This window comes from Paramormyrops kingsleyae, chromosome 12, assembly GCF_048594095.1.
Source record: "Paramormyrops kingsleyae isolate MSU_618 chromosome 12, PKINGS_0.4, whole genome shotgun sequence".
In the NCBI taxonomy this organism is placed as follows: domain Eukaryota; kingdom Metazoa; phylum Chordata; class Actinopteri; order Osteoglossiformes; family Mormyridae; genus Paramormyrops; species Paramormyrops kingsleyae.
In genome coordinates, this window is record NC_132808.1 from 1170596 (window position 1) to 1194195 (window position 23600).

The following is a 23600-nucleotide window of genomic DNA, read 5'->3' on the forward strand; positions in this document are numbered from 1 at the left end:
GTTAACCACTTTAATTACTTTTGATCAGAAAATTTTGCAACATTTAAAAAGTGCAATACAATCAACTACAATATAATAAATAATAAAATATAAAGCTAAATACCAAAGAACTACAAATTAGTCAAATACAAACAGGATATTTTTATATGAAAAGACAAACTAACTCAACTTTACATTCCACCTCAATATTCCACTTTCCTTAGAATTTGTGTTTCCTTGCTTTTCTGGAGGCAAAGTCGTTTATGATATCATTATAAGATATCTAATGGGCAATTATGTTATTAATACTAATTAGTGCAGGTCCACTCAGTCTTTCTTGGGCCATGGAAGATCTCAAATAGTTTTTGATCAGTTTGAGTTTGGAAAAGCTCCGCTCTGCAGATGGAGAGTGCAGGCTATCCGGAGATAACACCAATAACAACAAACAACAGTTATTTTAACATCAACCTATATGGCACCGCAGCGAGCCATCTGTACACCTAAAACATTAAGACATAATGATATAATAACACAGACCCCAAACTTAGGCCAGTCCAGTGTAAGTAATGTTAAACTGTTATCAGTACCAAAGTTATAAAACAGAAGCTTATTTTTTATTACTCATCGGTAATTTTTGTCCGTCTCATCCTTTGCACGAGCATGAATTGACGAGCCGTTAGCTGCCGCTGGTGATCGCTAAGCGGAAGAAGCAACATTAGCTTGCAATTTAGCCTCGTTTAGTTTATACTCATTTTTTTAACTTACCTTTATCTTGCTGTTTTTTCTCTTCCTCGGATTTCTTCCGTTTTCTTTTCTCTGCACCAGAAAGATATGTCCTTTTTTGTGACATTATTAGTTGTTTTGCTGCAGTGACGCTGCTTCTTCAATGAATTTAAGTTAACTTACCTCAGGCATCGTACGGCTGTCATACTCCAACTGTGCATGCATCCTGCAGCAGCCAGTTAAAATATTATTGCGTTGTTTTTTTTAATTGAATAATGGATTTCATTACCAATATGATATCAACTGAAATATTACACATATATAAATGAAAAAAATTCAAATAAAAAAACGATGTAATTTCATGTACTCTTGGGGGCCCCGTGGCCACCAGGGGGCAGCCGCTTAGTTCGCTTATGCCTTGGGCCGGCTCTGCTATGACGACCAATAGCAGAGCCAGAAATCACAGCGTGGGTGGGTCAGCAGAAAATCAGGCCAATTCACATCATAATCACACTACAGACTCAACTACCATACATTTACAGTATTTACAGTTTTTAAATGACCTGTGGCATCACTAAGACCACATTAATAAAGAGAGAGAAAAATCTGCTTGTCTCTTAACAGCACATTTCCTCCAACTGATCTAACGACACACACATGTATCTGTCTGTCACAATCATTGCATTGTACTGTATGGCTCGCTTTGAGTGCTGAGGTGGGCCTGAGTTCCACATGGCTGCACCCAGGACTATCTGTGCCAGCATGGTAGGTGACAGCTGGACATGTTTCTATTAATGACATGATCAAGTCATTAAGTTCAATCAAGTCATTTGAGTTGAGGTAACGTTAGTCATGTTGACCTTGAATGTGACAGATTGCAGGCTGCCCCAGTTATAAAGCAGATTGCATTTGATAAAGCCAAATTAGTGCAAACCCTTCTCGAACCCATACAGAGTACAATACAGTGCCTGCAGTTTGAAAAAAAATGCCTTAACATGACAGAGTACTCCACAGAACATGGCCTGATGCTGATTGGACTATGATATTCAGATGCAAGGCAAACTGTCTACGTTAGAGTAACTGTCTACGCTAGAGTAACTGTCTACATTAGAGTAACGGTGTGGTAGATAATTCCCTCCCTTTCCCACTCTGGTCGTGCGTCGTCTGGTCGCCCTAAGGAACAGACTGCCCCTGCTTTAAAGGATGATACATGAATATGAAAATCACCAAATACATGCGTTAAATCAAACAGCACATAATATACTGGGTTCACCGTCCAATCAAACAAACAATTACTGCAGTCAGCTAAGAGCTGCTAATGATCGTACTTACAGCAGTAATAGCAGTTATCCAGGTACAGAATGACTTCCTGCAGGTACTTGCACTCTGCATGTTCTCCCCATGTCATGTGAGTCTCCTCTGGTTACTCCAGGCCTCTACTGGGTCCAAAAACGTGGACAGGTGCCTTCTGGGATGGGTTTGACCCCATAGTTGATAAGTGATTGAAATCTTGTTTCCTGTGTCTTTGTAACATATGACAATGGATTCTCTGACCTGAAACAAGAGTTAACACAACTTATTCAAACATGTCATCCATGATACCATAAGTATGCTTTCCCGATTAAAAATGTGCCATTTTAACAGTATGATTTAATATTTCTAGCTAATTATTGTTCCTTGTTCTGCTTCTACAAAACTATGAGAGATTTGTATCCACTAATCGCTTGACGTGCATTAAGTGTTGAATATCTGGATGAGGTGTTCAATTGAATGCTGTGCCTGTGATCAGAAGGTTGTGGGTTCCAATCCTAAGATTATGAGAGTCATTTCACCATTGGGTACTTAAGCCAGTGTCTCTCGAATCAGTGAATCGAGTCCATGTTTTTGCTCTCTCTCAGTTCACTGAGAGTTGGGAGGGAGCAAAAACCTGGACCGTCTCAGTCATTGTCATCATCATCATCTCGACTGGTCAGCTGTTTGGAGGAGATAAAGGAGTGGATGGGCCACAATTTTCTCCAGCTAAATAGTTCTAAAACTGAGGCCATCATGATAGGTACCCCCCACCAGGTTAAATCTTCATCCATAACCAGTATCACTTTCTCCGGTCATAATATTCCTCTTTCCTCATCAGTCACTAACCTTGGTGTTAAACTGGACTCCCACCTCACCTTTGAATCTCATATAAATCACCTTTGCAAGGTCTCCTTCCACCATCTTCGTAATATTGTCAAACTCCGACCTACTCTCACTCTACCAGATGCTGAAAAGTTGACCCATGCTTTTGTTTCCTCCAGACTGGATTATTGCAATGCTCTTCTCATTGGGATTCCTAACAAGAGTCTCCAGAGGCTTCAATACATTCAAAATTCTGCAGCCAGGATCCTGATGAGAGTACGGAAATATGAACATATCACTCCCATTCTGCATTCACTTCATTGGGTTCCCGTTTCCACCAGGATTGAATATAAGATTTCTCTTCTCACCCATCAATGTATCTATGGAAATGCCCCTCCCTACCTCAAAGAACTACTCATTCCACAAACCACGACTCGTTCCTTTCGCTCTTCCTACTCAAACCGACTTCAAATACCCAGAACCAGATTAAGCACCATGGGGGATAGGGTTTTCTGTGCTGCTGCTCCTCGTCTGTGAAATGCTCTCCCTGACACTTTGAGGGCATCGCAATCTACTGACAGTTTTAAAAGTTATTAAACCTTCTCATAGTAATTGTTTTTTTAATCTTCTTTCTTTTAAAATCTTAGTCTTGATAAGTCCTTTTTGTTTCTTTTGCTTTTTGATTCTGTAAGCACTTTGAGATTTTTGGTAATGTAAAATGCAGTATAAATAAAATGTATTATTATTATAATTACCGTCTGGGGGGCCCCAAGGACTGGCTTGAGAAACACTGACTTAAGCAAGGCTATTAACTCTAATTGCTCATGGTGCTCTGCTTTCTCAAAGAGTTATTGTTATTACTTATGTAACTCCTGCACTGCCAATTTTGCAATAAAAAAGGACATGGACGCCTTGCAAACCTTATATTTCAACCCCTGTATTAGCTTAGTCATATCATCTTCTTTGTTTGACTCATCTGAGTTTTTCCTTTGGCTTACTCAATGGGGGGTCCTTACGAGGCAGAAATGTAAAGCGCATTGAGACAATGTAATGTTGTGATAATGCGCTATATACAGGGTTCGAATTACAAAGTGGCTTTCGGGGAAGCCGTATTTACCGATCCTCCCTGACTGACTTTAACGCTTTTGGTGCATGTTCGGGCATTTAAAACAATAGGTTTACAGTAAACCTATTGTTTACTTAGTAAACCGTTTACTTCAAAACGCAAGCGTCAGTCAGTGTTGTCAGTGTTAGGGCAAACAGCTCTGTCCACGGTTCTGAATCAACCGCGCTTAGGCCTACATCATGCAAATCATGATGAAAACAGAATAACTCACATAACAATCATAAAAAAATACATCAATATTAAATAGGATTAGGGCCAATCCTCACAAACGCACAGATCAAGTAAGTAATTCCATGATTCTTACCTTAAATCAGAAGTGACCACAGAGGCCTGGGGTCTTCTGTCTTTGCTTTCCGTCCTGTAACCCAGGATGTTGAGGGTCGGTGACTGTCCCGATGCTTGTAAATCTTTTTCCGCAGGTTATTCTGTGACTCGCTGCTGACCTCTCCATTCATCCATTCCTCTGACAGATGTACTCCCGTTGCTCTTTCGGCGAGCAACAGGCTTTTTGCCTCCATGCATACTGTACATCCTAACTTCTGATTTTTGGAGTAGAGCCATGTATTCCTGATTCTCCACTCACTCCATTGCTTTGTTGTCCAGTTGAAAGGTGTTGCATGATCGCCTGGTCCGCTGCAGGTCGCAGCGGTGGTTTCTGGCGCCAAAGTCTCGCTATCCTCGGTGCTGGTGCTGTCACTAGAAGCAACTTTTAGCGGCGGCAGCGGCGGTAACACCGGCAAGCTAGTTGTAGCTGGTGCAAATGAAGAAAAAAAAATTCTGAACCAAATAGTGTCCTAAAATATTTTATGTCAACCATCCTTACCTGGCCACATCCCTCCCCCCTTTTATGGCGCTGATGGGGATGTATCTAGATCGCGTTTCACCGCTGCGTTGTTCAGCAAATTACCATGCGAATGCGATTTGAATACGCGCTAATGCGGCTATTTAGAATGTGAATAGCGATCTTCGGGTGACAGCGGTACTACACGCCCCCGATGCAGGTAAAACAAAGTAAGGTGACATGGTTTGATTTTTTTTATTTATTTTTTTATTTAACGTAATTTTGAAAAGACAGAAGCCAGCGTTTTTTCATTATTCTACATTAAGATTTCAGTGAGATATAAACTGAAATAGACGCGAAAAGTACGCTGTACAATGCACTCGAACCCAGAAGGTTAAAGCACGTGAGCAGAGCAATATTCGGACCATAAGACGCAGGGACTTTTTCCACCCACTTCTGGGGGGAAAAAAGTGCGTCTTATGGTCCGAAAAATACGGTAATTTCAGTGCAGCGCCGCCACGCATGGATGGTCACAGCAGGAGACAGCGGAAAATAGTGTTCGGAAATAGTACTGTAATGAGCGAATAAACACACAACATTGACACATTTTTAATATCATCATTTATTTCAGGAACCTTAATGTACAGAAAATCAAAATCTATATGCGACACAAAAAATGGAAAGTGTTTTAGAGCTCCCCCTAAATGTCTCAAAGTAGGCTTTCAGGGGAGCCCAGGTCCCCTTAGCTCCCCCGTAATTCGAACCCTGGCTATATAAATAAAATTGAATTGAATTTAATTGAATTGAACTGTTTAATAAGGTTGTCTGTAGGCTATTCAAAACGCAGGGAGCAGCCAAACTGTGATTTCATGGAAATTTTCAAAAAGGCATCAAGAAGGTAAAATACAAATATTCAGAACTACATCTGAACAGCAATCTCTGCTAAGTCTGTCACAGACTAAAAATGCAACAGCTCTCCACCCTCATCCAAAGGGACGCCCCAGTGCGTGAGAAATACAACAACTTCTTTGCTCACTTTGATAGAGGAAGCAGTGAACCTGCCAGCAGGACCTCAGCATCTGAGAGCTGGGCCAGTCAATCATACAGGCTGTCTGAGAGTGAGCAGATACTGAACCTCCACACCAGTCAGACACACACTGCACAGGCTCAGTGAGTCAGGCTGGATGGAGTTTGGACTAATTGGACTCTTCCTCCCCAGAGACGTCTTACTGTATGTGGAAAAACTGCTATCTGGCAAATGCTGCCCAAATGACAAGCCTAAAAAAACTTTTCCCACACAGCTGTAGCCAGACTGTCTCACTTCTCCGCCAATGTTTGGTTACTTATGGTTAAGGTTAGGGCTGGGTAGGGGTTAAGGTTGTCATGGTCGGAATTAGGGTTTTGCCCATAGAAATGAATGGACGATCTCCACAAAGATATGAGTACAGGTTTGTGTGTGTGTGTGTGTGTGTGGGGGGGGGGGGGGGGGGGGGTGGGGAAGAAGCTGTTTCTCTGTCTATGTCCTGATGGTCTTCAATCTCTTGGCCGATGGAAGGGGGACAAACCTTAGTGGGTTAAGTCCTTGATAATTTTGCTGGTCCTCTTGAGTTGGCGGCTGATATAAACTGTATCTAGGTTCAGGAGCCAGGCTTCCACAATCCTTGGTTTCCTGGCTCTCTTAAAGTCCACAACGATCTCCTTTGTTTTAGTAGCGTTGAGGACCAGGTGTTGACCCTCCACTCATCATCTCCTGATATCAGTCCCACTATGGGGGTGTCATCAGCGAACTTCACTGTAGTGTTAGAGGAGTGGATGGGTGTGCAGTCGTGAGTGAACAGGGTGAATCAGAATCAGAATATCTTTATTGTCATTGTAATATGTACAAAGAAATTAGGTGCAGTCCTTGCGGTGTCAAAGAATTATACAATAAATTACATATGTGGCATATGGACTGAAGCAACGAGCAATGGTGGGCCTTTGATAACAGAAGGGATTGGCCTATGAGAAGGAGTGTCTGTCAGGGAGGGCACTAGATCAGGAAAGCTTGGGTGGTAGGGCCAAGCTGGGGGGCTGTAATGACACAGGTGAAGCTATGAGGGGAGATGGTGAGTGTGTCTCTGACACTCCAGATGGGGTTTTATTCACTGGCAGCTCGAGAGAAAGCTGAAGACAAAGTTACAAGTTACACATTTATCTACCAGACATTTACAAGAATTATTTCCAGTCAGCTGCTGGGATGTTCATCCCAGTCAGCAGAATCATTCTGGGCCGGATGTAGCCTGCATACACCATTTTCATCTGGCCCTCTGACGACATGGAATGAGCAGATCATTGCTGGTTTCCACTGGGACACTTCAGCCAGAAGAGGCACAAATGCAGATGCAGTTTCTGAATCTCACACAGAAATAATGCTTGTTAGGGCCACTTGACAGCCAGACCTCTCTGCAGTTAATTCCCAGCCCTGGTCAGGCTTCATTCATTTTTATATCACATTCACCTAACCGCCTGAATGTCTTTAATTATTAAGGCTCAGTTTGGCTTCAACACAGACTACGGTAGAATCTACCAAGTATAGCTTAGTTAGAAGGTTAGTTACCCCTGATTCAGTCAGGTGGCTCCATTTGGTTTGAAAAACAGCCAATAGCAAACATGCAATGCGGCCAATGTTAATATCTGCTGTTCTGTATAGGAAACACCCAGTATGGGGGGCGCCCGGTGCCTCCTTCCCTGCTTTCCTTGGGTGGGCGCGCAGCCGTCCGGTGGCGGGGGCCCGGGTACCTGGCAGCTGTGGGGCGGCTGGGTCCGTGACCCGTCGGGGCTCTCCCGGCCGTCTGCGGGCCCCAGGGCGGTGTTGTTGTGGCCTCGCACACACACTGGGAATCATTCCATATTAACCTGCACACTCATACATACACTCACAACACACAAACATACACACATACACATATGCGTACACACACACATACACGTATGCGTACACACACGCACATACACGTACATATGCACACGCACACACATACACACACTTTCATATCAACACACATACACTTAGAATGCACACACACACAGACATGCGGCACACACACACACTCACATACACGCACACACACAAGAGAGCCTAGGGCTCTCTTCCCCTATTTTATCCCTCTTTCCCCTTGTCTGGGTGTGTGTGTGTGTGAGAGTGTGTGTGAAAGTTGGTGTGTGGCTTCCACTCCCTCCTCTCTGATGCAGATATGGGTACGACGATATTTAGACAGTGTTCCTGGTGGTCTGCTTATGCATATATATTTATTTTCTTTCATTGGTATTAACGTATTTAATTCCAGAAGCAGATACTGGCACAAGCACATTCCCATGTCATAATGGTACCACTGGTTTCTTTGTGTGTATACTGTTTGTGTGTGTCCCTGGATCTTATCTTTCAGATACAGCAGCTGGTGTGATGATACGGTGTAAAGCAGCAAGATGCAGAAGCTGTCCTCTTATTACTCTTTCCTTTTTGTTCTACTGTTTGTTATGTATTATTTCTCTTTCCCTGTCTCTCTCTCTCTCTGACCCCCCTCCTTATTTTATTTTTATTATGTATTTATTTATTTTTCTACTTCCTCTGTCTCTCACCCCTTTCTCTCCTTTCTCACTTTCTCTCTCTATCTCTTTCCCACTAACCCCCCCTGTCAGCTCAGTCTTTGTGGCGCATTGACATAAAAATGATTAATAAAGAGTATACCTCAAGTAACAAGAGGAGCTTAAATCCGAAGCTCCACTTGGCAAAATAAAAGTGTTGGCACAATAAGGCACCCAGACTAACATCCTGCTTGCTAAACTGCCGGACACGACAAGGGAGAAAATGCATCCCAGAATGCATCCCTAGATTTGTCATTGATGTAGTGTCACGTTTGATGTCTTGCCCACGTGTTCCTGCCTGCCTGTTGTGGAATAAACCCCGTCTGTCCTGAGTCATGGCTCTGCGTGCCGACTTGACCGCCAGCTCGCTGCCCGGACGTGACACCATGTGACGTCAGTCCCAGAAAATTCTGTCCCGTCGTCTTCTTTGTGGTCAGTCTCATTTTGGTGCTTTAAATGCTAAATGTTTCTTCTTTAATCTTCCATCCACCCCCTCTAGCCACCTGCAGACACACAACCCCTTTAAAAGGTCGTGGTTCAACTCTGCTGGCCTCAGTTTAGCTGCAGAAGCGACGCTGATCTTCACAAACGTCCAGTGGAATCATGAAGCCCCATCAGATCTCTGCCTTCTTCCTCCTGATGACAGTGCTGCTGTCCTCCACTCTGGCTCCTAGTAAGTCTGCAGCATCTCACAGCTTTTATCAGGACTTAAGATTCATTAAATGGGAACCAGGTAACAGACCCAACTATGAGTTTTTTTGGTGTGCATTATTTTTTATGTTTATATTCAGAGTAGCTGTATATATTTTGTATGTAGCCTATACATACATTTTCTGTTCTTCATGTCTATCCAGAAGCCAAAACACCAGAAAAATGTTGTTTTACATACTTTTCTGGAAGACTGAGGATGGACCTGATAGCTGGATATGAAGAGACCAGAGGGGACTGCAGTAAACCTGTAATTAAGTAAATATTTACTTTATTCATGTACTGTTTTGAAGTATTACTGCTTTGGAATTTAATGTTTGTTGTGTGCAAAATGTCTATAACAGAATTGACTTGTATTTCAGGATCAGATATATATGGAGAAGGATTCTAACAAGTGACAAACAGACCCATGTCATTTTTTTTTCATTTTCGGATTTCACACTAAAAAGGGCAATGAAGTGTGTGTCGATCCCGGAGCTCACTGGGTTCAGGGGGTGAAGAAAAGGCTGGACCAGCGCTTCTTTCAGTAATGCCTCCTTCCTGCCTGGCAAAATATGAAAAACAATTTTATGAAATTACATTTCAGCCACTTTTTTATTCTCCTATAATATTTTTTCCTGTCATCTTTTGCTGCATAATATACCTCAGTATCTTTAATTTGTCATTTTTTAAAACAGTAGCCTAATTCTCCTGTAACTTTATTTCCTATCTTCCAAATCGTATATATTTTAACTGCATATTATTGTTTAATATCTAAAGTTTTATTTAGCCAGTAGTTAAATTTGAGTTGCACATATACTGTATTGCAAGCTTTTTACTAAATAAAGACTATTGAAAGGTTATGGTTCAGGTTTTTCATTTAAATCGTTTAATTTGCAAAAAATAACATTCTTGGTTGGGGAGCATGTGGAAAAAACAGTAAGAGAAATATACAATGTAAGAATGAATAATGTAAATGTATGCATGGAAAACAGACACATAGATCAAAAAAAATCATCAGGAGGAGGCTTCTGGGATTGCTGTAGAGGCTGCTGGGATTGCTGTACTCATAGATATATATATAGAATGACTAGATGTGTTATGACGAGGTCTAGAGCGTCCGCACAGGTCGGCCATCTTACCACAGGCTGGCTTTCTGGCGGGATCATTCGAACCTGAGGTAAACGGAGGTAAGGTAAGTGACCTGCACAAACGTTAATACTCTTATCTCGCTGAAATCTTGATGGATTTACAAACTGTGTGTTTTCTTACAAACATTATTAACGTGGTTATAGTTCTGGATGCTTGAACATGTTGAAATCGCAGCTTTTCTCCTCGAAAAAAAAAACTGACTTAATCGTGCAGTTTAGTTGTGTATCACACCTAGCTAGGCTACTAGCTATCCAGTAATTTGGGGCGAGGCAGAATTACGCTTTCTTTTCAATATAATACACACATTATAAACATGATTTAACTGAATTTACTGTCTGGTTGGTTTGTTAAAATGTCTTACATTATGATTTCTACAGGAAATTGCTGACAAGATGCCAGACTTTTGTGCCGCCTATGGCTGCTGTAACCACCGTTGTCTCGAAACGAGAACCCGAGGGATCACCTTTCACCTGTAGGATGTTACAATATTATGAATTATTTTTAGGATAATCGTTAGTTACTTAGTGGAAGTATGTACATATTACATAATAGTATTGCTAGATTGTTGTTGACACAAGGTTTAGAATATTTTATTTAACGTACATAATCACTGAATGTTTGAATATAGTTTGTGTGTTTATCTTATTCTTGAAGTACATACATACATGCTTACATACAGTTACCCCAACATATGATAATCTAGGTGTTTACTTGTGTCCTTGGCCTTAAATGGAAAGATGGATTTAAAATGTTGACAATAATTGATATATCTGGGTACATTTCTCACTTTTGTAAGGTTTCCCAAATCCAGAGAGAGGAGGAGGAAGTGGGAAGTTGCCCTAAGAAGGGACGGTTTTGCTGCCACTGACAGGACACTGATCTGCAGTGAGCACTTCAAGACCGAGGACTTCGACAGGACCGGGCAGACTGTGCGGATTAAAGATGGTGTTGTGCCATCCATTTTCAGCTTCCCAGCATATCTTCAAAGGGTATGTCCATCACTGACCAAAAATAATTTAAGGTGTATAAGACTGATATATCAATATACACGTGATTAAATGTGATCCGTTTTTGTTTCTGCAAGGTATACAATTTGTTGTTTATTACAGCACATTTAGACACTCAAAACTACTTTATTTTAGTCAGTAGCAATAAGAAGCACAACAACTTCAAGACAACTAGAAGACAACCTGCCAATGGACTTGATGCCTGATGTAAGTATTTGCAAGTGAAATGTCACAACTAATGATAGCATCATATAGGTAAGGGATAATGTATAGAATGCCGGTCATTATTGGGAAAATAAGTCCCGACAGGGTGAACAGGACCCCGACACACAGCGGAGGGACTTATTCCCAATAATGACCGGCGTTCTATACATTATCCCGCTTATTACACGGCTACTTTCCAAAACGAAACAATAAACTCTCCACGATATGACTCTTTAGCCTACATAGCCTAGGCTATAGCCTATTTGTTACCATTCATCGTGGCTTTTGCTGAGAAACAAATAGATTACAGATTTAACATAGGCTTGAATGTTGGGAAGGCCCATTCAAGTGAATGGAACTTTCTGCAGCCCTCTGAAAAGCCGTGTAATAACTTGTAATATTAAATCCTTTATCTTGGTGGTACCCAGAAAGGTCTATGATGGTGTTAGTAGTCTATGAGCCCAGTATTATTTGAGGTGGTACTCTGTTAAAAAAAAGTTTGAAAACTACTGGCTATCTCACTTTCTCTGTCACTCCTACACTAGAATGAATAAACATTTGTGAACATCGAAACTACACCCAGGGGTAGACAACCTTTACATTTTGTGTCCAGAGCCACAACACATATTTTTGCCTTACAAGTGGAGAAGCCTATACAATTTCTTAAAAGTATGCTGTTGTGTTGTTTGTTGAAGAACTGTAGAACCCAAAAATGTATTCAGGCTCGCAGAATTGAGATTGAATTGAAGATTGAATTCTTGAAAAAAAAGTTGTTATTATTTTGCCAATACAACAGGGAGCAACTGCAGAGAGGAGAGTGAGGAGGTTGAGGCACAAGCGGGAGCGCAAGCTGCAGGCCACTGAGCACTTGTATGCATTGCCTGCTTACCCTAAGGCTATAAAGGCCAAATTGCAACAGGCCTTAGTGAGACAGAGGAAACTGCAGCGGGAGAAGAGTAATGCCTTGAGGAGAGAGAAGAGGGCCAAGAACAACATGCAGGCTCTTCTGGAGGAACTGAAGGAGAAAAATCTCATCAACGAAGAGCTAAAAGACAGGCTTGAATGCTACTCAGGTAAAAAAAAATATATATTCCATTGAATATTTTGTGTATTATATGTTATTTTTTGACTTCCTAGTTACTTTTAATAGACCTACTGAATCACTTTTGCTAATTGAATTTCAGATCTTCCGGTTCATCTCCTGTCGAGGCAGGGTGTAGAGTACACCAAGGCCCAGAGAGATTTTGCCCTTACGCTCCATCTGCATGGTCCAAAGGCATATAACTACCTGAGAGAGACTCTACATATTCACCTGCCACATCCCAGTTCAATGCAAAGGTATTCTATATGATGTCTACATTAACACTGAATTACATAAAGCACTACATACAAAATGATCATGAATGGTTAAATCACAGGCTGGCAATGATGATTAAAGGTGTCAAATATGTTGTTTAAAGGGGCGAACTGGGGAATGATCGGGTGAAAGTTACCCAAAGTCAAATGGGTGTTACCATAATCATATTACAGATATGTTTAGTATGTCCAGTGTCCACCATAGGGATGCTTGGGTAAGTGATTTAAATGTCTACATGTCTACTTTTTAATTATACAAGGTGGCTGAGCTCTCTTGACGCCAGACCTGGTCTCAATAAAATGATGTTGGACATGCTGGAAAGACGGCGTCAGGAAGATGAGGACAAATACGGACGTGTCACTCTGATGCTGGATGCCATGTCCATAAAACATCACGTCCAACATGATCCTCAGACACAAACAATGTTTGGATATGTGGACATGGGGGATCGATTGAATGAGACTGACATTGCTTCCGAGGTTCTTGTGTTTATGGTGGTTGGGCTTCAAGGTTATTGGAAAGCTCCAATCGCATATTATTTGACCAAGTCCCTCACACCAGAATCACAGAAAGTGTTAGTAGAACATGCATTAGAAGAGCTGCATCATCGTCAGATAAGGGTGGTGTGCATGACAATGGATGGTCATGCATCAAATGTCAGTATGTGCACCAAACTTGGGTGCGACCTAAAAGCAGACCCCTGTGAGCCCTTGAAGACCCATTTCCCACATCCAGTAACCCATGACAAAGTTTTTGTTAAGATGGACGCTTGCCACATGCTGAAGCTGGCACGCAATATGTTGCAGGTACATGCTCATTATTGCCTATCTGCTCAGGTTGACTGTTCTGCTTTTTATACATTTTGATTGTGTTTACATAGTTATGCAGAATATGGTGCTTTACAGTTGACGTGTGCAGTGAAAAAAAAAAAATCTGATTCTGCAGGCATACAACTGCATATAACAAGCATAAGTGGCTGTATAAATTGGAAGTACATTGTTCAGCTGAACAATGTCCAAAAGAAAAGTGGTCTACATGCTGCCAACCGAGTCACAGACAAGCATGTGAACTTTGCTAATCAGAAGATGAAGGTATGTCTGCATGATGATTTATGTATAGAGGGCTGCAATAGAAATGGGCTCTAGGGCTTTATTGTGTTTTTATACTTTTTGATGATGTTTGTATCTTGTAGCGCTAATGTGCCCTTTATTTCTCCTTATAAACTCAATCAAGGTCTCCCTGACTGCTCAGACTTTAAGTAACTCTGTGGCAGTGGCGCTCCGCACCTTGCAGGAAGTGGGCTATGCAGAGTTCAAAGACTGTGCGGCTACTACAGAATTTATTAAGGTAATATAGCTAGGGATTGGACCAAAACATTTCCCAACATTCTACTGTTCTTGCCAACATTTGAGAGATTCATTGCTGCAACCCCTTTAACCTAAATGTGAATGCCTCCGGGATTAACCCGTTAACATTTTATTTTATTTTCATAAATGTGATCTGAGAACAGTGACTCCACATTGAAGTGAGACTGATTCAGTCTAATTTAGTGTGGAGTAACTGTTCCTAGGTCACGTTTAGGGTTCAAAGAGACCACGTGTGAATCCACTCTAAGTTATAGTGATGTTTTCAGTGCTTTCAGTTAATTTAGATATTTCTTTATAGATAACAGACAGACTGTTTGACATCTTGAACAGTCGCAATCCCAGAGCCAAAGGGTTCAAAGCCCCCCTTGGTTCTTGGAATTGGACAAGCACCAGGGAGTTCTTGATAAAAGCCAGGGGGTACTTGCTCACTTTGAAGATAGAGGATGGCACACCCCTTTACCGAACAAAGAGGTCTTTTAATATAGTGACTGTTCAATTAGTGATGCACTGACACCATTTGTAGTCACCAATACCCAGTACAAATTCTTAATTATAATTAAATTACAATTGCTGATTTAGAAAATAAGGGTTTATTTTAGTCTTTGTTAGATGTGTACAAGTTGTCAATTTACAAATCATTAAACTATCTAAGGTAAAACTCTACCGGTTTCAGTGCATCCCTCAAGTCCATGACCTATAAGTTCAACAGATGTTCTGTTTTCTTCTGTATCTATTATCTTCTGCATCAAGTTCAGAAGATGCTCTTTTCTGTCTCTGCCAGGTTCATAAAGTGGTACGTATTATGTATTATTCATATGATGCTATCTTTCTCCAATGTGTTCAAATTTGCAAATTTGTCTGTGTTCCAATTCTCTTGTATTCAGTTTTTTAAATTTTCATTGCAGGTAATGTTTTGAATTAGTTCAAGAAGGTTTAGTGTCCTAAAAGTAATTTTAAGGATCCTAAACCTCACACTGATTTTATTTTAAGTCGGGATTCAAACGAGTTAGCTTAAAGCCCCCCAGATTTGTTTCTGCCCTGAGAAGTGCTGCTTTGGGAGCATTCACTATTTTTACTTTATACTGTTAGTTTGCATCCCTACTTTCTTGTGTCCTGTTTTCGCAGAATCATCTTAGTAATACAATATTTGCTTTTGAAGGTACCTCTCTGTCCTGGGCTTCATCATAAACATTGACACGTTGATATCGATGGTTCCTGTGCTGCTTGAAGGCCAGCGATATGTCCTGACCTACAGATTCAGCCAGGACCACTTGGAACTCCTGTTTAACTCCATCAGAGCATCCAGTAGGGTTCATAATTTATATTTACCAGCTGCAACACTAAGTGATACCAAGTTTTAGCAAATTGTTGTATTATTGCATTGTATGATTTTTCAGTTTGTCAGTCCATATGTTTTTTTTTTTTTTTGTTTGTTTTTTCATTTCTGGTAAAATATGTTTTCTGAAGACATATACATTATCTGAAAGTGTCACAAACTACTTTGAGTATTTAGAAACATGTGTTTTACTATCTGTTTGCAGAATTTATACTGCATTTACACTGATACAGTCTGAATTGTTTGATAATACCTGTATATCGTGTATTAATTTTTTTTTAAGGTGGCTGGAATAACAACCCCAATGCCAGCCAGTTTAAGTATATATTTAGAAAGCTGATGGCCCGTTGCGGAGTTGTGAAGCCATGCAGAGGCAATGTTACAGCACAGGATGAAACCGAGACCCTACCAGCGGTTATCGACACCTCTACAAGCCTGTCAGCTGTAGATATGTCCTCTGCAGCAGGAGGAGAAGAAGATCTTCCCTCACCGTTTGCTGACATTCCTGCATTGGTACATGACCACAGTTACCTTCCCGTCCGCTTCAATGGTCTTGTGGACAATGCTCTCGTATACATTTCAGGTAAAGGCTGACTGAAAGTCGATTTAGCCTATAACCGATAGTGCCAATAGTCAAATCAGTGGGAAAATAATCTGACCATAGTTCAAAAAGAGAGTTGTCCCCTTAATTTCCCCATTCTTATTGATTGTTGTTGTTGTTGTTGTTGTTGTTGTTGTTATTGTTATTATTATTATTATTATAAGTTACGATGTTATTATACTAACTCAAATTTCAGGATTTGTTGTGCGAAGGGCTCTGAAGAAGCTGTCCTGTGATGTCTGCCGTGCCAGCCTGGTGACAGATGCTGCATCTGCCATCAAGGACCAGAGTTACCACCTGCTGTCTCTGAAAAACAATGGAGGCCTGGTGATTCCCTCAGAGGGAACAGTGAGGGTCGTCAGGGCAGCAGAGTGGGTCATTCGCCAGGCATCAGCGAGTTTCAAACGATCACAGCCCATCAAACAGCTGGAGGTCATGTACATTGTACGGAAGAGGATTGGGTCAGAGGATGTGTTTGCGCTCGGGGAGCACATCAGTGAAACACAGTATGGCATAGACAGCCACCACCATACACTGTTGACATTAGTTGTTTCCCTGTTTTTTAAGCTAAGGCTACACCACATAGCGAAATTGACTACACTTAGCTTACAAAGCAACAACATGCGACAGAAACTCAACAAATCAGTCCTTTTCAAAGGGTATTAGTCCAATGTGGGTCTCTGGTGGGTCTTCCAGTGAGGATGGACACTGGTTACAGCGGCCCTCACAACCCACCCCCACCCCCCTTCCAGTGAGGATGGACACTGGTTACAGCGGCCCTCACAACCCACCCCCACCCTCCCCTTTCCCGTGAGGATGGACACTGGTTACAGCGGCCCTCACAACCCACCCCCACCCTCCCCTTTCCCGTGAGGATGGACACTGGTTACAGCGGCCCTCACAACCCACCCCCACCCTCCCCTTTCCCGTGAGGATGAACACTGGGTTACAGCGGCCCTCACAACCCCACTCCACCACCCCACCCCTTTCAAGTGTGCATATTGTATGTAGTTCTCTGCAAACCTATGGTGGCATCATGCCTTCAGTGTGCATATTGTATGTAGTTCTCTGCAAACCTATGGTGCCATCATGCCTTCAGTGTGCATATTGTATGTAGTTCTCTGCAAACCTATGGTGGCATCATGCCTTCAGTGTGCATATTGTATGTAGTTCTCTGCAAACCTATGGTGGCATCATGCCTTCAGTGTGTCTTGAACAACCACACATTAAAGGTTGCGCACATTATATTGGTATTTTATCGTATTTGGCTGTAGATAGATTTATGAGTAAAGTTACCAACACAATAGATTGGCCGTAACACACTCACCCATTTTAAAATCACATTCCCTCTCTCTGTCTCTCTCTCTCACTTTCTCACAAACACCCATACAGACACAGGGAGAGAATGTTAACTTTTATCTATTATTTTGTCCGAATGCACCAGAATGCTCCGTTTGTATGTGAAAATGACACATTCACCAGCCGCCACTGATCATGAGTTATAGTAATGCTAACCCACTCTTATCAGGCCCAGCTGGATGAGGACCAGAACCAGCACCACTGGGACACCTTTGTTACTTCGCTAAATTTTTAATGAAAATGTAAAAAAAAAAAAAATCCATCAAATGTCTCTAACACCTCTGTCTAAACATTGATTTTAATAAATCTTCAAAAATCTTTGAAAAGTGCCTTTATAATGTCTAAACAAACTGTTTACTACCATTTTATGTGTAAAAATATTTTTATTAACAATTTGGAAATATGGACTTTAGTTCTTTGTGCTGTGTTATAGTCATCACTGTACAGGGTGGGGATTTTAACATGCAGCGTTTCTTGATGTATATTTGGTAAGGGAAATCTTGTAGGCTTAGTCTACCTATTCTAGAACATTATTCTATTTTTTAGAACATAAGATAATTATTCAAAAGTATTCAGTGTCATAACTACATATTTGACGTTTATAATAAATCAAACCGTTTGAAAATCGGTTAAAAATTGAGCACGTTATGGCTATTTAAAAATTACATGTTTTACTATCAACACAATATTTTGGGTGAGCGAGCAGCCTGTGGTAAGATGGCCGCCATATGCGGACGTTCGACTCCGTTGGCCAGCAACGCAGACGAGACATCTAGTCATTCTATATATATATCTATGGCTGTACTGATCGGGAGTGGTGTAGTTGCTGTGTGCACTTGTGTTGTGTTGTGTGCCTGTTGAAGCGGTTGATTTGATTTGAATTATCTGTAAAGTATATTTGAGCGTTTGTGTGCCAGCACGGTTACGTGGGTGGTTGTTGTTGTTTTCATTTTTTACTCTTATTTTTACGTGTGTACTTGTCTGTCCTTGTGAGTGTTACCGACAGCTGCGGGTGCGAGCGGCGTTTCTGTTTGCGTCCTTCGCATCAAACACCCGCGGGTAATATTATCGAACATCGGTAACATTAACTCTAAAAGGACAGTTGCTCCGGAGCTTTGCTCGGTCGCCGGTCGGGGCCGGGAGGACATTTTCCACTTTTTTTCCCGCTCCGGCAGTAGCCTGCTTTGAGAGGGTTTTTGTGGTGTTTTGGCCTCCCTAGAGCAACTTTGCTTTAGTTTAGCTAAACGTGGTTCAGCAGGAAGTTAATCTCGGGTAAGTAATTGTAAATTTGGTTATTTTAAAAGTAAAATTTAAAGGTTGTTATCGCTGACGCTGCCGGATAATTTATAATAAAGTACCGATTTAACGCAAGTGTTAATTTAGTGTTTTAGTGTACTCGGCACTTTGTTTTAACTAAACGTTAATTAATTAGATCAACTAAAAGTTTAAATATTCTCTATTAATATACTGGGCTGGGAGTAAAGGACGGGGACATAGTGAGTTAGGTAATTATGGGGCCAGCTCAGTGTTGTGTTTGCAAGATGTTTGCCCTTCTGGATGCTTGCGTCCAGTCGGACTTCGTCTGCGAGCGATGTGGGTTAGTTGACTCACTCATGGTCCAGGTTCGTGACCTAGAGGAGCGACTGGCTCTCATCCAGCATAGCAATGAGTTAAAGGAGAGAGTTAATACGCCTTCTAGGGAGACTATGTGTACGTCACAAGCGGGGAGGGGGGAGAATGACGAACAGGTAGGTCGAGAGAGCTGGGTGAACGTAGGTCGTAGACGTAGAAAAGGGCGTACACAGTTCACAGAGGCGGCATCACCTGAAGTAACGGTTTCTAACCGCTTTCAGGTGCTTCCAGCTTTAGAGCCGGAAGAGACTGGGGAGGCAGGTGGGCCCTTGGGCACCAAGGAGCCACCTAACCCCAGTAGGAGGGAGGTTGTGGTAGTAGGGGATTCAATTATAAGAGGTGTAGATAGTTATGTGTGCACCCGTGATAGAGGGTCCCGTACGGTGTCTTGCCTGCCTGGTGCCCAGGTAGGGGACCTTCCAGATCGAGTGGACAGGCTTTTTGCCCCAGCCGGGGTGGATCCAGTGGTCGTGGTGCATGTTGGCACCAATGACATAGGAAAGGGCAGAAGGGCTGTTCTGCAAGATAAATTTATAGAAGTCGCGGATAAGCTTAGAAGCAGAACATCCACGGTGGTATTCTCTGGAATACTTCCCGTGCCACGTGCAAGTCAGGCAAAATTAGCTGAGATAAGGGGATTAAATGCGTGGCTAAAATGGTGGTGTAGGAAAGAGGGGTTCAGGTTTATGGGGCACTGGAAGACCTTCTGGAACAGGTGGGACCTGTTCAAGCCGGACGGGTTGCATCTGAACCATAGGGGAACCAGTGTATTGGGGAGGCGTATGTGCAGAATAGTTGAGGAATGTTTAAACTAGGGACTGGGGGGGCAGGGAGGTCAGTTATGAATTTATGTGGGGAGAGACGGAAAGCCCAAATAAATATTAAAAGTAGACACTGTAAAAGGCCTACCATTAGTGGTCTGTATTTGAATGCTAGGAGTATTAGAAACAAAATTAATGACTTAGAGGCTTTAATTTCTTCAGACAATTACGACATTATAGGAATAACTGAAACATGGATGAGTGACAATGATGGTGATGAATATAATATGGATGGTTATACGTTGTTCCGTAGAGACCGGATAGGCAAGAAGGGAGGTGGTGTTGCAGTATACGTAAAAGAAACCTTGCAGGCAAGGGATCTCACTGATAAAAATAAAAATTCAGAAGCTGTATGGATCAAACTTGATGCTAAAGATTCAAATGGCCTAATTGTCGGGGTTTGTTATAGGGCACCTAATGTAGCTGTAGAGGAAAGCAGAATATTATATGATGATATCAGGATTATGAGTAATAAAAATGATGTGGTGGTTATGGGTGATTTTAATTTACCTGGGATACAGTGGGACACAGTCTCTGGCTCTTCTGTAAATGAACTTGAGATGGTGGAATTAGTACAGGATTGTTTTTTTACTCAGTTTGTTAATACTCCTACCAGGGGAGAAGCCCTTCTTGATCTCGTTTTTTGTAATAACCAGGATAGGATTGGAAAATTAGAGGTTTTAGACCCATTGTACGGTAGTGATCATAACATGGTTAAATTCGAGGTTAATTTTAGTGTCCGAAGAGCAAAGTCTAAATTAAAAGTATACAATGTTAGGAAGGCTAACTTTAATGGTATGAGACGGAAATTAGAAACTGTAAACTGGACAGAGTTAAATAGCAAAACAGTTGAAGAGGCATGGGAATTTTTCAAAAGCACATTGTTGCAAGTGCAAGAGGACTTCATACCTGTTTCCAGCAAAACTAAATCTAGGAAACGACAACCAAGGTGGTTTACTAAGGAAATTAAGTAGGGATGCACCGAAATGAAATTCTTGGCCGAAGCCGAAGCCGAATAATAATGAAATGCTTGGCCGAAGGCCGAATACCGAACGCGGTGTTTCGAATTTTTTTCCATTTATTTTGCCAATTTTTTCACCATTACAATAATTAAATAGTAAAAATTTGCTTTTTACTATTTTGTGTTGCTTTTCAGAGAAATAAATCAAATAACAAAAATACAATTTCAAAATATTTAACACTGAACATTTTTTTTTACATTCCAGCAGATATTATACAAACAAAGCACAATATAACTTAAAATAAATAAATTAGTAAAATAAAAAAATATTTTTATTTGGCCATCTTTGAAGCCCCCCTTCTTGAATAGCTACTTTCCTTTTCGCTGCTGCTGTTGCCGTAGCCGCCGCCGTGTCTTTCTCGTACTCTGCATGATGTTCGGGGTGTCTTGATTTTAAGTGATAAATTAAACTTGAAGTGCTGTACGTTTTTGCAGATGCACCCCCTCTGGACAATTCAGCAGAACAGTGTCTGTGAACGGCCGTTTTTGCCTCTTTCTCTGACACTTTAAAGTGCTTCCACACTGCTGACATGTTTGCTGCATAAAGCGCGCGCCTCTCACTCTACGCGGGTTACTATTTGATCGCGTCATTAAAAACGTCATTGTTCGGCAAAATTTATTCTGCCTTTTTACTTATTCGGCCGAACACCGAAAGTGCTTCTTTTGGCTATTTTCGGCCGAATAATTTCGGTTGCCGAACATTCGGTGCATCCCTAAAATTAAGAATAAAGTCAGGAGGAAAAGGGCTCTGTTCCACAACTGGAAAATAACTAATGATTTCAAAATCAAGCAGGAGTATCTAAGTCTACAGGCAGAGTTAAAAAATGACATTAGGCTATCAAAGAGGGATGTAGAAAGAAAAATTGTATTGGAGGCTAAGCATGACAGTAAAGGTTTCTTCCAATATTTTAACTCTAAGAGAGCACTAAAAGCTGAAATCACTAATTTGCAGGATAGTAAGGGCCTTATAATTGATAATGAAATTGATATGGTAAACGAGTTTAATGATTATTTTTCAAGGGTGTTCACAATAGAGAACACAAGTAACTTACCACCAATTAATACGAATACAGCATCGTCTATAACCAATATATGTATAACTGAGGTTGATGTGATACTAAGCCTAGCTAAACTCAAAATAAATAAATCGCAGGGGCCTGATGGCATCTTACCTTTAGTCTTGAAAGAGATGAGGGATATTATTAGCCAACCTTTGACTTTAATATTCCAGAAATCGTTATCTGCGGGTGTGGTACCATCAGATTGGAAGCATGCTAATATAACACCCATATTCAAAAAAGGGGATAGAAGTAATCCAGCAAACTATAGGCCAATCAGTTTAACTAGCATTACTGGAAAAATAATGGAAGCTATAATTCAAGTGAAAATGGTAGATTACCTAGATGCAAATAACATTATAAAGGATAGCCAACATGGATTTAGGAGAGGTAGATCCTGCTTAACGAATCTGCTTGAGTTCTTTGAGGAAGCTACAAGTGAAATTGATCACAAAAAGGCCTACGATGTGATTTACTTAGATTTCCAGAAAGCCTTTGATGTTGTCCCCCACAAACGGCTCTTGTTAAAGCTTAAAGCTGCAGGAATTTTAGGAACTGTGGCAGCTTGGATCAAAAACTGGCTAACTGATAGGAAGCAGAGAGTAGTTATTAGAGGCACTATGTCACAGTGGGCCTCCGTTTATAGTGGGGTACCGCAGGGTTCAATTTTAGGACCACTATTGTTCCTAATTTACATTAATGATATTGACACGAATACATATAGTAAACTGGTTAAATTTGCAGACGACACTAAGGTGGGCGGGGTAGCAGATACTAATCTAGCAGCAGAGAGGCTTCAACGGGATCTGGATTTAATTAGCGAATGGGCTGATACTTGGCAGATGAAATTTAACACAGATAAATGTAAGGTAATCTATGCAGGGAGCAGAAATATACAGTACAGATATTTTATGGGTTCCACTGAAATAAAGGTAGCTGATTACGAGAAAGATCTCGGTATGTATGTTGATGCTTCCATGTCCCACTCTCGCCAATGTGGGGAAGCAATAAAAAAGGCGAACAGAATGTTGGGTTATATCTCTAGATGTGTGGAGTTTAAGTCAAGGGAGGTGATGTTACACTTATATAATTCCTTGGTAAGACCCCACCTAGAATACTGTGTGCAGGTTTGGTCACCATACCTCAAGAAGGACATTGCTGCCTTAGAAAAGGTGCAACGAAGAGCTACGACAATGATTCCTGGTCTTAGAGGAATGTCTTACGAGGAGAGGTTAGCGGAACTGAATCTGTTCAGCCTTGAGCAAAGGAGACTAAGGGGGGATATGATTCAGGTCTATAAGATTCTAACGGGTCTGGATGCTGTTCAGCCAAATGACTATTTCAATATTAGTCTAAATACTAGAACTCGTGGCCATAAGTGGAAATTAGCGGGAGAACATTTTAAAACAAATTTGAGGAAGCACTTCTTTACACAGCGTGTAGTCAGAGTATGGAATAGTCTTCCTGCTATTGTAGTGGAAGCTAAAACCATGGGTTCCTTTAAATCAGAGCTAGATAAGATTTTAACAACTCTGAGACATTAGCTAAGTTCTCCCCAAACGAGCTTGATGGGCCGAATGGCCTCCTCGCGTTTGTAAATTTCTTATGTTCTTATGTTCTTATATCAGTGTCCATGCTAACCCCATTCAG

The 23600-nt window shown here is 41.3% G+C and overlaps 2 protein-coding genes and 1 long non-coding RNA gene across 4 annotated transcripts in view; 2 read left to right on the plus strand and 1 right to left on the minus strand.

Moving 5' to 3' along the window:
• LOC140593585 (uncharacterized) lies at nucleotides 1–5199 on the minus strand. Of its 2 annotated transcripts, XR_011993987.1 has the most exons (4): nucleotides 4248–5199; nucleotides 2035–2256; nucleotides 745–795; nucleotides 1–395 (listed from the first exon to the last, which is right to left on the minus strand). It is a non-coding gene; the product is annotated as an uncharacterized lncRNA (long non-coding RNA). The 2 variants fall into 2 exon arrangements; XR_011993988.1 differs by lacking the exons at nucleotides 1–395; nucleotides 745–795 and adding an exon at nucleotides 947–1896.
• A 4899-nt stretch (nucleotides 5200–10098) lies between these two features.
• The window catches only part of LOC140577735 (THAP domain-containing protein 6-like), a 150841-nt gene continuing 137339 nt past the window's right edge, over nucleotides 10099–23600 (plus strand). The window contains exon 1 of the mRNA XM_072698028.1: nucleotides 10099–10163. The gene's annotated coding sequence lies outside the window, so the exon portion shown is untranslated. The remainder of the gene's footprint in view (nucleotides 10164–23600) is intronic.
• Nucleotides 10113–12749, plus strand: LOC140577733 (THAP domain-containing protein 6-like). Its single transcript, XM_072698026.1, has 6 exons — nucleotides 10113–10230; nucleotides 10565–10659; nucleotides 10984–11176; nucleotides 11330–11401; nucleotides 12294–12471; nucleotides 12583–12749. The coding sequence occupies exons 2-6, from the start codon at nucleotides 10580–10582 to the stop codon at nucleotides 12747–12749; spliced, it is 690 nt and encodes a 229-aa protein (XP_072554127.1). The 5' UTR covers nucleotides 10113–10230; nucleotides 10565–10579.